This window comes from Vulpes lagopus, chromosome 12 (genome assembly GCF_018345385.1).
Source record: "Vulpes lagopus strain Blue_001 chromosome 12, ASM1834538v1, whole genome shotgun sequence".
Lineage (NCBI taxonomy): Eukaryota > Metazoa > Chordata > Mammalia > Carnivora > Canidae > Vulpes > Vulpes lagopus.
Window position 1 is genome coordinate 17,546,581 of NC_054835.1, and position 17,617 is coordinate 17,564,197.

At 36.6% G+C, this 17,617-nt stretch overlaps 1 protein-coding gene across 2 annotated transcripts in view; it reads left to right on the forward strand.

The window, feature by feature from the left end:
- The window catches only part of SSH2 (slingshot protein phosphatase 2), a 237,270-nt gene that overhangs the window by 51,070 nt on the left and 168,583 nt on the right, over positions 1 to 17,617 (forward strand). The window contains exon 2 of one of the 2 annotated variants that reach the window (XM_041725969.1): positions 5,450 to 5,530. The exons of the other annotated variant lie outside the window; for it this stretch is intronic. Within the exon in view, the coding sequence (XP_041581903.1) occupies positions 5,450 to 5,530 (81 nt within the window). The remainder of the gene's footprint in view (positions 1 to 5,449; positions 5,531 to 17,617) is intronic. 2 annotated transcript variants of the gene reach the window in all.

The window sequence follows — 17,617 nt, forward strand, 5'->3', positions numbered from 1 at the left end:
CCCAGGACCCTGGGATCACTCCTTGATCCAAAGGCAGATAGATGCTCAACCACTGAGCCACCCAGGTGCCCCTGAAGTATTGAGAGTAATCAAAATGATAGAAAACAGAATAGCCATTGCCAGGGGGATATAGTGGGGAGGATGAGTTTTTTAATGGACATGGAGTTTTAGTTTTGCAAGATGAAAAAGTTCTGGAGATTGGTTGAACGACAATGTGAATATACTTAATACTAATGAACTCTATACATAAAAATGGTTAAGGTGGTAAATTTTGTGTTATGTTATTTTAAAACAGTGAAACAAAAATAGATTTAAAAGATAATGACAGAAAAATAGGCATGGTGTGTCATTGTATATTTTGAGGAAAAGGATATACATATATCCTTGTATGTACACATAATATCTCTGAAAAGATACCCGAGAAACTCACATAGTGATTACTTCTAGGAATGGGGTTGTGGAGAATTAGGAGGTGGGAGGATAGGGATGGGAGGAAAATTTAAATACTCCTTTACACCTTCTGAATTTTGTTTGCAATATGCATATATTATATATTGAAATCATGGTTTTTACCAAATTCATAAACACAGAGAACAGATTGGTGGCTGCCAGAGGTGGGGGAAGTGTGGCAAGATGGGTAAAAGGAGTCAAAAGGCACAAACTTTCAGTTATAAAAATAAGTCATGGGAATGTGAAGGAAGGAAGGGAGTTTTTAAATGTGTAACTTGGGGTTAGGGACTACAGAGAGAGAATTGTCTCACTTAGGTCATCATTAGGCTGTGAAATCACTTTGTCAAGCCAGCTACATGTATGTGTCAGGATAAATAATACCTACTTCTTGCCTTGGCCTTTTAAGGGTTAAACACTCTTAGTCCCAAAGTGTTCACCAGGCTTTAAGGTACACACATATTTTATGGTATGGTGTCTAATAGTATATTTTCTAAATCTCTAGTTTTGTTTTTTTTTTAAGAACTACTGTAGTGTGTTCACTTAGAACCCCCCAAAGAAGTTGGAGAAGAAAATATAAAAGATACAAGAAATGTAATAGTGTTTTCTGCTTCTTAAAATCACATAAACTGTAACAAGAATAGAATAAAAGACTCTTAAGAATAGCAAAAGGTTTTGACTCTTGTGGGATTATTTCTTAAGACTTCTGCTTGCAAATTGTTAGGTAACTGCACTACTTAGATTTTAACACTCTTCAAAACATCCTCCTTAGGACATGAGTCCTTGCATCATACATTCCATATAAAAATTGCAACATTTTATTACTATAATTGTTGCTTAGAAGCTGTTCTGGATTGAGATTTCTTGTTATATATGAATGTGTTTACTACCAACAATCTTAGTCCCTGTTTTTCTCCAAACAATACTTAGCCAAAGGAGCATATTTTCACAGAGCCATATCCTTATTTTTGTAGTTTTTGCATCTCCATAAAAAACAAAAACAATTCTGGAACCTACTCAGTTATCTTTCCCTTTTTGTTTAGAGTTTTACTGTATTTAATTCAGCACTCAGAAAATTACTTAGTAGGGGTACAATAAATTGTAACAAATGACTCATTGTGAGCTCAACACTTCAGGGTTATATAGGGAATACAAGTTGTCTCTATTTAGAATTGAAACACTTATAATTTTATAGGAGCAGAATTTCCCTAGATAGCAAAAGTTCCTTTGAAAGAGAATTTAATGCAATTTTGTAAGCTTTTTACATGTAGTATGGAGATTATTATTGCTATCATATTATTATTAGCAACAGCAGCAGCAACAGTAGAACATCAGTAGCTAAGTCATGCTAAGTGCTCTTCCTATGTTATCTCTCATGCAATCTTTCCATTGACCCTATTAGGTAGATGCTATTGTTGTGCCTATATTTATGAATGAGGAAATTGAGCTCAGAGAAATTAAGTAATGTGTTCAACATCACATGGTTAATAGGTGGTAGAACTATGATATGAACTCAATTAGTTAAGATTTGAATTTGGCACTTCTAATGCAAAAAAAAACATGAGTTTGACTTTATCCTCTTCAAAATTCCTACTGAAGTGACCAAAAGGACATTTAGAAAGGGAGGAAGGAGGGAAAGAAAGAAGGAAGGGAAAGAGGGAAAAGAAAGGAGAATTGGTATCTGCAGTACCAAGTGGGGATGATCACCATCCTCATGCTAGAAAAACACTGGAGGTTTTTGTTCAATATGAAATTCAGGCAAGGCCAAATTGGGGTAAGGGCCTACCAACTTGAGTACTGTGTATATATGAAAGCCCACCTAAAGAGTGAGTAAAGGAAGCATCTTTTATTTATAGTGTACTGAAAGTGTTAATTTTATCAAATGCTTTTTTTAGCATCAATATATTTAGATAATCCTATAGTTTTCTCATTTGACTTAATGTGCTAAATTATATTAATAGAATTCCTAAATATTCATTCGTTCATTAATAGAATTCTTTAATATACATTCATAGTTATAAAGTATGGCAGTTCACTCTGCAGAACCCAGGAACAACTCAACTCAGCGACTGGAATTACCAAGTACCCCAGAAAGCAGAGGAAAAAACTTGAAATATCCTTTGTCTTCCTTTAGGATTGGAATTAATTTGGAACTAAGTATGTTGTTTGCAAGTAAATACTTGTTCTGTGAACCAATTATTTCTAATGCAACCAGTATACTTAAATTGATACTTTGTATCTTAATGAATTAAATTGCAATTAATAAGTCTGCAGTAAAGTCTTAAAATAACTTTAGGAGTGCAAGTTGTTACAGGACCTCTTTCTTGAAGCTACTTTATTTATTTATTTATTTTTCTTGAAGCTATTTTAAAGAGCTCAGGTAAACATGCTGAAATATTTACAAGAGTGAAAACTTTAAAATCTTAACTAGTGTAATTTGGATTAATTGTATACTCTGTGGCAGTGACAAGCTACTTTTGATATGCTTAACATTACCTATTTTATCATCTGTTGTGATATGAGTATTTGGGAGAATTGAAAGCAGTTTTGATCTCTACCTTATTCCTTCAGATCCTTTGTGTGTGTGGGGTTTTTTTATTATTATTATTATGCCTTTAGCCTTTCTAATATGACTTTAGAAGTCTTCAAGTATTTTGTAGTCTGATTTTTAAAAAATACAAATGGGAGGTATATGTTCTTATTTTTTCCCGGGGTGGGTGTCTTGGTTAAGGGTCAAGCTCTTGATTTTGGCTCTGGTCATGATCTCAGGGTTATGAGATTACATGTAACACCCAGTGCTCATCACATCCAGTGCCCTCCTTAATGCCCATCACCCAGTTACCCCATTCCCCCCTTAAAATAAATAAATCTTTTTTTAAAAGTTCTTATTTTCCCCCCCTCCAAAATGCAAGGGAGTAAGAATAAATAAATAAAAATAGATTAAAAAAATTAAAAAGAAAGAGAAAGTAAAAAATGTATTTGCAGGATTTAAAAAGTAATTTAACTATTTGGTTGTTTCTGTTTTATTTTATAAAAGAGGAAGAGAGAGGGATAATGGAGATGAGATTTGGTTGTAATAAGGAAAACTAAAGTAAGCAAAGGATCAAGGTAGGAAAAAGAAAGAAGGAAATAAACCAGGAAAAGGCAGTTACCAGGAATAATAACAATGAACTTTCATTTATTTCCACTCTAAAACTCTTAATCTCTGCGGGTATTCAATGGGTTGAAACATAGTTTCAGCTTTGAAAAATCAAAGTAAGAGTCAACTAGGTTAGCCACAGAGTAGTTATATGTGATTAAATTTCAGCCAGTAGTAGTGAAAAGTTTTTTTGTCATTTATTTAAAAACTTTATTGAGGTATAATTGATTAAAAAAACTACACATAGTTAATATATACAATTTGATGAGTTTGGACATACACACCTGTGAAACCATCATTGTAACCATCACCAAATCTATTACCTCCAAAAGTTTCCTTGTGCCTCTTGCATTTTTTTGTTGTTTGTTTTGTGGTAAGATCATTTAACCTGAGATCTGCCCTCCTAACAAAAATTTTAAAAGCACAATAGAGTATTATTAACAATAGGCAGTATGTGGTACAGTGGATCTCTATAACTTTTTCATCTTACAATCTGAAACTTTATACCTATTAAACAAAAATTCTCTATTTACTCCTCCCCTTGGCCCTCCGGCAACCAGCATTCTACTCTCTGCTACTGTGAGTTTGATTATTTTGGATACCTCAAATATATGGAATCATGTAGTTTTCATCTTTCTATAACTGACTTATTTCACTTAGGACTTCCTGTTTTTCAGGCTGAATAATAGAGAGAGAGAGAGAACGCTATAATATAGATAGATAGGGGGGATCCCTGGGTGGCTCAGTGGTTTCGTGCCTGCCTTTGGCCCAGGGCGCGATCCTGGAGTCCTGGGATAGAGTCCCGTGTCGGGCTCCTGGCATGGAGCCTGCTTCTCCCTCTGCCTGTCTCTCTCTCCCTCTCTCTCTGTCTATCATAAATAAAAATAAATCTTAAAAAAAAAAAATATATATATATATATATATATAAATAGATAGATACGTGTATTATATCTGGACTTCTAGGTTGATTCTGTTATCTTGGCTGTTGTAAATAATGCTGCAATGAACATGAGAGTACAGACATCTTTTACAGATCCTGATCTTAGTTCTTTTGGATTTATACCCAGAAGTGGGATTGCTGGATAATATGATAATGGGAAGTTTTGATGACATAGCATCTACATCTCTATGTAGGGAAAGCTCAGTTTCCAGCAGCTGTTACTCAAACAGCAAACATTTGGATGGAACTTAATGGGTCAGAGTTGGAGTTTTTTTTCTCCTCTTTTGTGGTGGTGTTATTCATAAGGGAAAAATAGTCTTGTGTTACCAGCTAATTGTTTCACTCCTTTGTCTCGTTTTCCGTATCTATCTTCTAGACAGATTCTGAAAAAGAGATTGGATAGTGGAAGAAAGGTTTTAAATTGTTTTCTGGCATCTGTCAGGGGGACTTGGGTAGGGCATATCTTTTGGCTGTTCTTATAAACACTTGTTAGCAGAGAGCTAATGAGGCTAGTAGTTAGATACCCCAATCATGTCCTATGCTATATTCTAAAGCCTGACTCTAAACAATCATATCAAATATGTACCTTTGGATATGAGGATAAATGAACACAAACCTACCCCATTCCGAGAAGTGTCCAGAGTGTATACCATGTCCTCCATCTTTACAGAAAACGGACACCCCATTGCCCAAATTGGAAACCATAGAAAATGCTTCAAGCTAATCAAACATTCCTCAATCAGTTTTCTAGTCACCTAACCAATCAACTCATTGGCTTTATTCTCTCCAAAATAGACATCATTAATCAGAATTGCACCTTCTCACCTATGAGCTAACATGATTCAGTGATTTCTGCTGGCTTTTCCCTCATGCCTATGGCCCCATTCATTTGGATCTCTGAAATGATGTTGTTTATATTACAGAGCTCTCATTTGGAAGACAGTGAATCAGCAGTGTTACTTTGCCGTGAATGTGAAGAATCAGATATCTTTAGTGGTTCCAATGTACGTAGGTATATGTTTTATACAGCCTTTGGTATTTCAAGTGAAAGCTTTTTAGATGAATCTGGCTCTTAAATGCAACTGAAATAGCACCTATTATTTCATCTATTTGGTGTCACTCAGCCAAATATATAGTAAGTAACTTAGAATGAGTATATATATATAAATAGTATGGTATATATGTATGCATAGTAATCTCCACTCAAGGTATATCTATAAAGTAGAAAGATATTGTATCCTGGAACTTTGAGTAAGTTCTCCCTCAACAAAGGATGATTGTTTTGTGGGTTTTTACATTTTTTAATTGTCAATAGTTTCCCTTTCCCCATGGCAATTGCTTGGTATTAGTGCTGTCACTGGACCTTTATACCCCACATACATAAACCTAACACATCCTGGTTGTTGATAATGTTAAGCTATACAATATTATAATTACTGGGTCATTTCAAATGTGGAGCTATCTAACTACATTTCGTGAGATGTTATAGATTTTATTTATCTGGCCTGATCCCCAACATAATTGCTTGATTATTGCAAATTACCTGTGCAATCAGGCTGAAATTAGAGGACTTAAACTGACTTTTTTTTTTAAGGTTTTATTTATTTATTTGAGAAGAAGAGAGAGAGCACAAGGGGGGCGGGCAGAGGGAGAAGGAAGAACGGGCTCCCCGCTGAGCAAGGAGCCTAAGGTGGGCTTGATGCCAGGATGCAAGGATCAAGACCTGAGCTGAAGGCAGATGCTCAATCGACTTAGCCACTCAGGTGCCCTTAAATTGACTTTTAACAAATGTAAATCTCTTCCAACAGGATAACTCCCTTTACTAGCCATGGCTAAAACTAGGTTCTACAAACCTTGATGATAAAATCTGGATTCTGTCTGTTTCAGGATGTTTACTGTACACAGTAGGCATTTTATAAATATTGTTAAAGTTTCACCAATGGAAACTTTATTTCTTGAAGTGAGCTGTGCCTCTTAAGTATATCACCATAGTACTGCCTACTTGTAGACTGTCTTCTTTACTTCACCTTCATTGCACAAAGAAGGTGATCACTATTTCAGGACCTCATTCAATTATTACATTGACTTATCTGGTTGCACTTCATTCAGCATTGATGATGAATGTGGAATGGCAGGAAGTTAGTTATTGTGACTCACTCACTAATAGCTAGAGCTGTACTCATTTCCTAGTGTTTGAAAACATTAACTGAGGGATTCACAAGAACACTTATTTATTATCAACATTTTGCAGATGACAGACTGGGGATGGAAAGGTTATAGTCTTTGCCCAGTGTTGTATGATAAGCAGGGGCAGCACTGACACCAGATCTCGGCTGACACCCATCAGTGATCTCATTGTCAGCAGGTAACATCGTCATTGATAGGATATATGCCAAGGCTCTTTATATAGTTTCCTCAAGATTTATTTGGTTCAGTCAGCAGTGGCATCCTCTTTATCGGACTGGCTTATTTTTTGGCTGATTTCATCTTAAAGAAACCAGTACATGGCAAGCTATATGAAGAATATTTTTATGAAGTTGTACACATGTGGAGAAAAGATAACTACTTTTAGTGGGTCTCTGAGAAACTATTAGTTGGGTATATGTATTTGCAGATTATTCTGGATTGCTTTATTTAATTGCCAGACCTTTCATTCATTTAAGTTAGGTTTGTTGTCTTTTCCTCTTCATAAGGCAAAAGTGGTTACACGTACTAGCTGGCTTTTAAAAAGTATTGGATTCTCCTCCTGATTTGTTTGCTTGGGGAGTACATCCCATATGTCTTTTTCCCTTTCCTTAGCTCCCCATCCCCTCCCTCACATTAAAAAAGATTGAAGAGCTCCTTCCCAGTTTGAAGGCTTACACTTGAAAACCAAACTGGAGAGTAAACTGATTGAAAGACCCACTTTGAATTTTCTTCAAAGGAAATGGCATGAGATCTTGATAACTGTTTGAAATAGAAGTTAACTGTCATAAAGAAGAGTAGGAGGTAAAGTTAATCACTGAAGGACTTTTTCAATCTCAGGATAACCGAATTCTAAACTTTGGTTGGCTGGGATCCCTGGGTGGTGCAGCGGTTTGGCACCTGCCTTTGGCCCAGGGCGCGATCCTGGAGACCCAGGATCGAATCCCACATCGGGCTCCCGGTGCATGGAGCCTGCTTCTCCCTCCGCCTGTGTCTCTGCCTCTCTCTCTCTCTCTCTGTGACTATCATAAATAAAAAAATAATAATAATAAAAAAAAATAAACTTTGGTTGGCTGTATTCACTCATTCACTTACACACAGGTGCATGTATTCATTCCTTTATTCTCCAAGCATTGATTGACTGTCATGCACTAATCACTGGGCCCAAGGCAATGGAGGTTAGGCATAAAGTATAGAATCTACCCTAACACCAAACTTTCAGCTATAGGATGCACAAGGTCTGATGATCTAATGTAAAACATGGTGACTGTAGTTGATAACATTGCATTTTATAATTGATATTGCTAAAAAAGCAGAACCTAAATGTTTTAATACAGAAGATAAATATGTGAAGTGATGAATATATTAATTAACCAGATGGGGAGAATCTTTTCACAGTGTATATGTATATCAAATCACCATGATGTACACTTTAAAATCTTACAATTTCATTTGTCAATTATACCTCAATAAAGCTGAATTTTTTAAAATTTATTTTATTTTATTTTTTTAAAGAATCTACCCTGGGAGAACTGTACACTCTATGCTTCAACAACTTAGTTTTATGGATATTCATAGAAGTTCTTAAAAAGGAGAGGAGAAAATCATTCATATGCAGTATATGAGGAGAAGAAAAGAAATACTTGAATGAGTGGAAGGAAACTTGGGTGGAGGCAAAGAAGGGATAAGCTCTTTCTCTGGAAGAGGACTGACTGCCTTAGATCTCCTGGGGCTTTCTTGGAAGAGAGGGGAGGAATATAGAAAGGCTTCTGCCTCTTCTCTGGGTCTATTCAGCCTCTAGGGAACCAGATAAAGGGTAGAGGCTGCTTCTTATTCCCTTTGCTGTGCACAGGGCTGTTGGAGGCCTCCATCATGGGAAAAGGGACTGTCTGCCCCAGAGCAGGGTTGACAATGTGACTGGCAAAGGCTGGAGAGGAAGAAGGTAGTGGCCCTCGCTGCAGGAGTTTCCCTTCGGCTTCAGATGAGAAAGATCATAGACAGTGACTAAAGCAGGTTGGGGTACTGGTGGCTGCAGTAGCCACTGAGACTCCTGAGAGTCCTCTTCACCCCTCATCCCAGACCTGCTGCTATTCTGCCTTAAAGGAGAAAAGGCTCTGTGTGAGCTGGAATTTTGATTATGTTTGTGAGGGTTCAATTAGAAACAAGTAAGTTCATTACCATTGCAGGCTTATATCTTCCCCAGCCTAGAGGTCAGGAAAATGCTTGTTACATTAGCTTATTTCCTCAAAACAGCTATTTCTTTCTCTCCTCTCCCTGCTTCTCTGACCCCACTCCCACCCTGCCAAACAGGAGGAGACACATGCAGATGGTCATACTATTTTTGTGGTCTGTTTCATTCCTTTGCCTGGATATTAAATCCTTGTAGAGAATGCATTTTCCTTTAATGCAATCAAAACAGCATTTTGTTTGATTAACCCAGTGAAATGAAAGAGTGTTAGCCTTTTGTTATTAAAGAAAGAAAAAGGGCGCTTGGGTGGCTCAGTGGTTGAGCATCTGCCTTCGGCTCAGGGCATGATCTCGGTGACCTGAGATCGAGTCCCACATCGGGCTCCCTGCATGGAGCCTGCTTCTCCCTCTGCCCATTTCTCTGCCTCTCTCTCTGTGTCTCTCATAAATAAAGAAAATCTTTAAAAAAATAAAAAAATAAATAAAATAAAGAAAAAAAGAAAAGGCCACCCTTGAATCAAATGTCGAGAAGGCAGACAAAAACAAAGGAAAATCTAAAATGTAAGGATTATTTGGCTTAGTATGCTTTACATTTTTAAACTGTAGATTTGTGTTCTTTTCTAGGGCAAGACAGGTGTCTCAGAACATACCAGTGTCCTTCTAGATGACAACTTCTGTGGAAGTTTTCTCTTGTAGTCATTTTATGGAGTGGAAGAATGACTTTGGAGAGAGAGAATGTTTAAATCTCACTAAGTTTAAGATAAAGGATTTAAGAATTGTAAAAAGTTATTAGCATTAAGATAAAGCAAGCGCTAATTCAAGGCCTGCTATTGAGTAGCCAGCCTATGGACTGAGAATAGAAGGGACTTTAATCTTCAGGATTCTCCTGAAGCATCTTATTTTTCTTGTATGTTTTAAGTCTTGGAATCTGGTATATGGGATGATCAAAACAATGACTGATTTATAAGCTCAGAAAGTAAAACTATATTTAAAAGGGGAAAGCTGCTATTGTCGTTAAACCTGCTTTTGTAAGACTCTAGAGATTGTGAGCAGACACATGCAACAACTATATATTGTGCATAATCTACAGAAACAATGATAACCAAAGTAGTTGGCTGGAAGGTGGTGATGGTGTGTAGGCCGACAGTATGTGCATCTGGTTGTTTCTGATGATTTGTATTTATCTTCTTTCATTCTGCTCTTAGTACTATATTTTTTTCCTTTTTTCAGGTTCATTTGCAGAGATAATCATTTCACTGGACAACACAAATATAAAAAGCAAAAAAAAAAGTAAATTTGTTGCTAAGAAGATGTGAGTTTTATTATGGGTTCCAAATGACCAGTTAACCAACAGCAAACAGCTGTCCCACCAGAGTTGAGGATTATTTGAATTGTTTCTACATCACCTCTGCTGCGTAGTAGAGTGATTACTTATTAGGGCACCTGGTCAGAGAACAGGATAAAAGTGTTGCCGATGGCAAAAACATAGTTTCACCATGAATGGTATTCCTGTTTTTCCCTTTGGAGGGAGTCTGATCTAAATGAAGAAATTGGCAAAAGGCCTCCTGTGATGCCAAATTTATTTTTCTTTTTCCAGAATAAGATATAATCAGAAAGCATACCTCAACGATTTTATCTTAGAATAACAAATGAGAAATAATTTTCAACTTTTCTTTTTAAAAATCTTACCTGCGTGAGTGGACTTAATTGAGGGAAAATGAGATTTGTAGTAATCTTAGATATACAGAGGTTATTTTTAAAATCACCCTTAATGTTTAACTCTGTACATCTCATTATGTCTGAGATGTACACTAGTACATCACTAGATGACTAGTCTGCGCACTAGAGTCACCTGGTGACCTTTTTTTTTTAAGATTGATTGATTGATTGATTGATTGATTGATTTGAGACACACACACACACACACACACACACAGAGATTGAGAGAGAAAGAGAGGCAGAAATACAGGCAGAGGGAAAAGCAGGCTCCATGCAGGAAGCCGGATGTGGAACTCGATCCCGGGTCTCTAGGATCACACCTGGGCTGAAGGGGGCGCTATACCGCTGAGCCACCCAGGCTGTCCACCTGGTGACCTTTTAAAATAATTTAATAAGAGTCTCACCCCAGTCTAGTTAAATCAGGATCTCTGTGAGTGGGACCCAAATATAGGTATTTTGTAAGTGGTTCCAGAATTATTTTTTGTGAATGAGGGATTAAAAACCACTGTTTTAACTCTAAGCTATGCTAATTTTTGTACCTCCTCAATCAGAGCTCCAATCTGCAATGTCTGTAATATCTGTTTCCTTAAGAATGGACGAAATAGGAAATTGACTAGAATCCTTTTTTTTTTTTTTTTTAAAGATTTTTTATTTGTTTATTCGTGAAAGACACAGAGGAGAGAGAGAGAGAGGCAGGGATACAGGCAGAGGGAGAAGCAGGCTCCATGCAGGGAGCCCGATGTGGGACTGCATCCCGGGACTCCAGGATCACTCCCTGTGCCAAAGGCAGGCACTAAACCACCGAGCCACCCAGGGATTCCCGGATATTGATTAGAATCCTAAGAGTTGCCTTTGCATTCAATAACTCAGTTACAATGCATTTAACTTCTATTCAGTGAAATTCCCTGGCTAGGCTTCTGTTAAAAGAGGAGCAAGATAGTGAAATTCAGTGATCCAAATCCTCAGTGAACCTGTGTCAGTTAAGGGCAAGATTTTCCATGAGGTTATAAAGACTTATTCTTCCTTCATCAGTACTGCTAGGAGCTGGTATACAGACAAAGTATTAAAGACCACTTTTAGACTTTGTATATTTTACTTCAATTGAAATAAAATATACATGTGGAGAAGTGCACTTACCTTGCACTTTTATTTATATCTTGATGAATTTTCACAAAGACACATTGAAACTGCATAACCTGTACCTAGAACAAGAAATGGAATATTACCACCCCCCTCCACCAATTCCCCCTTTTGCTAAATACGCCCTTTTCTCCCTTCTCAGCCATCGTCACCCTCAGCCCCCGAGGTAACCACTATTGTGACTTCTTGACCACATGATTTTGATGTGAGCATGAGGCTATGCTCTTTAGACAACCCTTTTTAGCCCCCAGAATCAGGGCTCAACATCATGTAATAAAGAGCTCAGGCTCAGACAACCTGGGTCAGAGTCACAGCTCCACCACTTCCTGGCTTTATGACTTCACTTCTCTAAGCCTCACTTCCCCATCTGTAAAATGGGGGTAATAATAGTCCTTGTCTCAGAGAGTTGTTAGTATCAAATGAGATGATTTATATAAGGTACTTAGAGGGCCTGACACATTTTCTGTGCTAAGTAGAGAGCAGGGGCAGATGTAGGATTCCCTAGTGTCATCATCTCTTCTACAGCGTCAGGACAGTGCCACTGTTGTCTGTGGGCACAATTTAAGTTTATAGTCCAGCTCTGTAGAGGAGGAGAAGGAAAAAATGGACATCTTGACCATCTTTCCTTTTCTTCACCATCCTTGATTTGCCTTGTGGGCATTTCTAAATTACAGTATTTAGGGGCACCTGGGTGGCACACTTGGTTAAGCCTCTGACTCTTGGTTTCAGCTCAGGTCATGATCACAGGGTGGTGAGATAGAGCCCACATTGGGCTCCACACTCAGCTTGGAGTCGACCTAAGACCCTCTCTGCACCTCCCTGCTGTGATTGTGTATGAGTGCAAGCACTCTTGCTCTCATAAATAAATAAATCTTTAAAAAATAAGTAAAATATATTTAAATTCATAAAATGATAATTGAAGGGCCAGAAATGTTCTCTTATATATACATCCTTATATTTTCCACAGTGCCTAGCATAATGATTTGCAAGTTGCACATATTTAATGCCTTGGGTAATGGAATCTAAAAATGATGCTTGCTTTCACCTGTGCTGGATTTATATTGGTCCGACTTCTGGTCCTTCTTTTGACCAGAGATATTTGGCACAAGGATATAGAATGTAGCAGTGAAACAATTGCAGGCGGACACCAAAAGCTTGGTCTAATTTATAAAATCAACCAAATAAAAGTCTCTGACTAGCTGAGTTATCTTGCTTTCATAATCTGAGGCAGGGCCTGTTCAGGTGTATTTGTTCCTTATTTTGATTTAGGAAAGCAAGAAAACCAGAAGATGGCATGACTTGTAGGTTTTTTCATTAATAAAATTATACAGACAGTTTTTAGCTTGTAGCTTGGAAATAATTTACCTTTTGGAAGGTTAGCAAGGCAATCTATTTAGCCCTTATTATTTGCCAAACATTCTAGGTGATTTTCATACAAGTTAGTGTTAAATCCAAGTCTTTGAGGTTAAGTGCTCCTAGTATTTCCCATTTAATGCTGAAGAAACAGAGGCTTCCCTGAGGTGTGTGATCCTGCTGGCAGTGACAGCTAAGTCTGCCTGATACTCTGAGCTTTTATCCTAATGCTGGATTGCCTTTGCTCTTGAATGAAATATTGTTTTTCTGGTACTAGGAGGTCAGGGGCAAATGGAATAGTGGTTATTAGCTCTGTTTTTTGCACCAGAATAATCTGTGGAGCTTTTAAAAAATAGACACTCAAATCTTAGCAACTTTTTCATTCAGCGGATTTTGGACATCTTTATTCTTTACAAAGGTCCATTGGTGGTACTTCATGCACCCGTGTTGAGAATCATGGTTCTTAGAAATTCACTAGGGAGGAATTATAAGATTACAGATCTAGGGGCTTCTGAAGACTGAATTTGAGATATTGTAAAGACAAACTGTTGACAGAAGTTTAAGGAAAGAGGAGGTAGCTTAATAACAAGTTCATGTTTCAAGAGGTAAGATAGTACATATCACTGGAAATTGGATATATCACTGGACTATTTTATAGCCAGATTAATTCTCCATTCTTTCTGTTAATTTCTAGAGTACTGCCACTGTTGTACTCAAGCACAGCTCTTCTCAACCCTAATTTGCTCTCCCAAATATCTTTTTACTTAGTGGTTAGGGTGAAGTCCTAGTGAATTTGCAATTTCAGACTATTAGGCAAGAACTCCTAATCCTAGAGAGAGCAGTGGATGGCCCTGATTTAAGATAAATGTCATGGGAGAGTTGTAAATTTAACAAATTCTTAATCTTAATGAATCCTATCTTCTGAGTTCCTTCTAATGCCTTTTGTTTATTTTTTGTAATCTTACAGTGTACTTTGGCAGTAGAGAAGGGTTAGTAACTTTTCCTTTCACTTTACAGTTAGGAAAGTTGAGCTACAAAGGCCATGACTTGCTGCGAACTATAACTAAAATGGCTAACATTTCTTGGACACTAACCATGTTCCTGGCTCTGTATTATATTTTTTTATGTGTATTATTCATATTAAATAATGTTTTAGGGTCAGTGAAATTAAGCTCATTTATTCTACAGTTATTTGAGCCTACTCTGTGGTAGGTACCATGCTAGTCAGTGAGTATCCCGTGGTGAACAAATTAAACCCCGTCCTTAATGGAATTTACAGAGGAACACACATGATAAAAAATAAATAAGTATTCAATTATAAAATGTGATAGTGGAATGAAAAATACAAATGGGGGGAATAATAATAAGGGAGAATAGCCATTTAGATAAAGGATGGTCAAGAAGGGCTTCTCTAACATGGTGATATTTTAGTTCAGAATAGCTCAGGGATTTGCTTAGTATCACACATCTAGTAAGTGGTGAAATTCAAGTCTGATTTCCAAGGCTCTGCTCACTAAACTATACTGCCTGTCAGATATGTGCATGGAATCTACCCCAGGCTTTTGACTCTCCTATTTGGTCTGACAAGCAGTACTTTCATGACACTGTACCAATTTCCAGAAGAGGCCTCATAAAATTTATGATTATGAAATTATAATAATAATTCTTTCCTCCTAAAATAGCAAAAAGTATTGCAAGCAGAATATGAATTTCAGCAAATGATAGAGAGACATAGCCCCCAAAGAATCTGAGAATCTCTGCTATAACTATACTAGGTATATTTGCATAAGGAAGTGCTCTCTTGGCATGCATGGGCTGTGACTGGATTTTCCATTTTGGATCAACATCTTATTTCCTGGCCTTAGTTGAACTTAAAGAACTTGAAGGGCTGATCCAGGAGCCAAGCAGAAGACATCGAAAGGAAGAAGCTGACTGAGATGCGTTACATGGTTGCTAGAACCTCAAGATACTTGGAAAGAATGTTGGACAGGAGGGACACTGTGCTCTTGGGAAAGAAGAGAAGGAAGTAAATGATGAAATACAGCCTTGAATTTAAATGGTGCTGTCTTCTTTTGACTCTACTGCAGTGCTTAATTTGCCAAGTTACTCTAGGATTTTCCAGCAGAGTCCTCTGAATTCCCCCCTTTGCTCCAGAAGAATTTGTCCATTTACTCTTTTTCTTCCCAGGAAATAACAGCAGTTCTTAGGCTGATCAGATTCTGTAGAAGTGTGATGCAAGTCTTTAAACCCTGGATTATGAGCCTAATAGATTCGAATAATGCTAGTATAAATTTATGTTTAGAAAAGATCTGTGCATGATATTCATGTATACTTCTTAACTTGATGATTATATTGGTGAAGATTATAAATCCTGGCAATCTGACAGTTCAGTCAAAAGTTATAATAATGTCCAAACTCTTTGACCTAGAAATTTAATTCTGGAAAACTTCTTCTAAGGAAATTGTTTAAAGAGAAAATTATAGTACTAAAATTTTAGTGAATATGTTTAATAATAGGAGAAAGGGAATGGTTAAGTAAACTATGGTAATATTAACTCTGAAGGCATTAGGCACAAAACTCAGAGATCATAAAAGAAAACGTTGATATATTCAAATACATAAAGCCAAAAATTCTACATTGGAAGAGCCTGTAAACTTACAAGACGACATGTTGGAAAAAGCTTTTCAACACGTATGATAAAGAACTAATTTCTATAATACATAATGTGTTCTACAATTTTTTTAAAGATCAGAAACATAACAATATGCAAAAGAAACTAATAGACTTTCGCAGAAAGATATACAAATGGCTTTTCACCATATGAAAAAATATTCCGTAGTCCTCATAACCAATACCATTATTTACCCATCAGATTGGCAAAGATCAAAAAAAAAGTGTGATATTGTGTTATGTTGGTGGGGACATAGGGGAAGCAGCAATGCTATGTATTGTTGGTGGACTATAAATTAGGATGAGCTCCATGGAGGACATTTTGGAAATTTCTATCAAAATTCTGTATGTCCATAGCATTTGCTCTAGAAATTTCATTAGGAATTTATCCTCCAGAAATATTCCTATGTATGTGAAATTTCATATATTCAAGGATATCCATTGCAAAGTCATTTGTAATAGTAAAAAATTTTAAATATTCTAGATTCTATCAAAGTCTTTCCATATGAGTTAATATGGAATTATCTCCTATTAAAATACGAACAGGGCACCTGGGTGGCTCAGTTGGTTAAGCCACCAACTCTTGATTTCTGCTCAGGTCATGATCTCAGGGTCCTGGAATCAAGTACCATATCCATCTCCAAGCTCAGTGGGGAGTCTGGTTAAGGATTCTCTCCCTCCCTCTCCATCTTCCCTTCCCCTCATTTTCTCTCTCTAAAATAAGTAAGTAAATCTTACCAAAACAAAACAAAACAAAACAATATGTAAAGCAGTATGTATATTTCATTTGTGTGGGAAAAAATTAGAGGTTAGGAATATATTTAGATCTTTAAATATGCCTAGATTGTATCTGGTAATGCACATAAAATAATAAACAGCAGTTGTCTTTATGGAGAAAAACTTGTTGGCTCAGGGAACAGATGTGAGATGGAGACTTGTTTAATGTTTATCATATTGTCCTTTTTTGAATTGTATACCAGGTGTATGTGTTAAAAAGTATTAAAATAATTAAAAAGAGGAGTAGAACAGAATTTCATTGTCACCAGTCATTCATTCATTCATTCCACAAATGTTATTTTAAAAGAAAGAAGACAACTCCTTTCCTTAAATGCTCACAGCCTAGAAAGAGACAGATATCTAAATAAGATTATTAAAAATAGTGTAAGTTCAATAATGGAGTAGAAAAAGAGATATCTAAATAAGATTATTAAAAATAGTGTAAGTTCAATAATGGAGTAGATGTGTGTACTAGATACAATGTGGCACAAGAAGAGAGTAATTTACTCCTTGCTTGATATGACAAATTTAAGAATGAAAAAAATTTGAGGCACCTGGCTGGCTCAATTGGTGGATCACGAGACTCTTGATCTCAGGTTTGTAAGTTCAAGCCCCACATTGGGTGTAGAGAGTACTTAAAACAATCTTTAAAAATAAAATAAAAATGAACAAAATTTACACATAGACTCTGATTACAACTACTAAAAACTATATAAATAAATAACAAGAAGAATTAAAACACACAGAGGCCTTAAATATAAGGAGTTTCATTCAAATGGTGACGCTTTTGGAATATCAAAGTTGTCTTATTCATATTTTAAAGACAATGGGTTTTTGAAATTTACTTTAGATTTTTAAAAATCAATCCAGTACCCAACTAAGCCAGGGTCTCTAGAATCTCTTACTTGTAGTCTCAAAGAAGAGAGGATAGAAAATACTGTATTTGCCCTAAGTTAATATATAGGATAAAAAGACTCTTTATTACACGTCTCTACCTGTCCCCTCCATTTAAGCCTGAATCTCTCTGGCTGCTATGAAGAGCCTTGGAATTGATTAGTGTA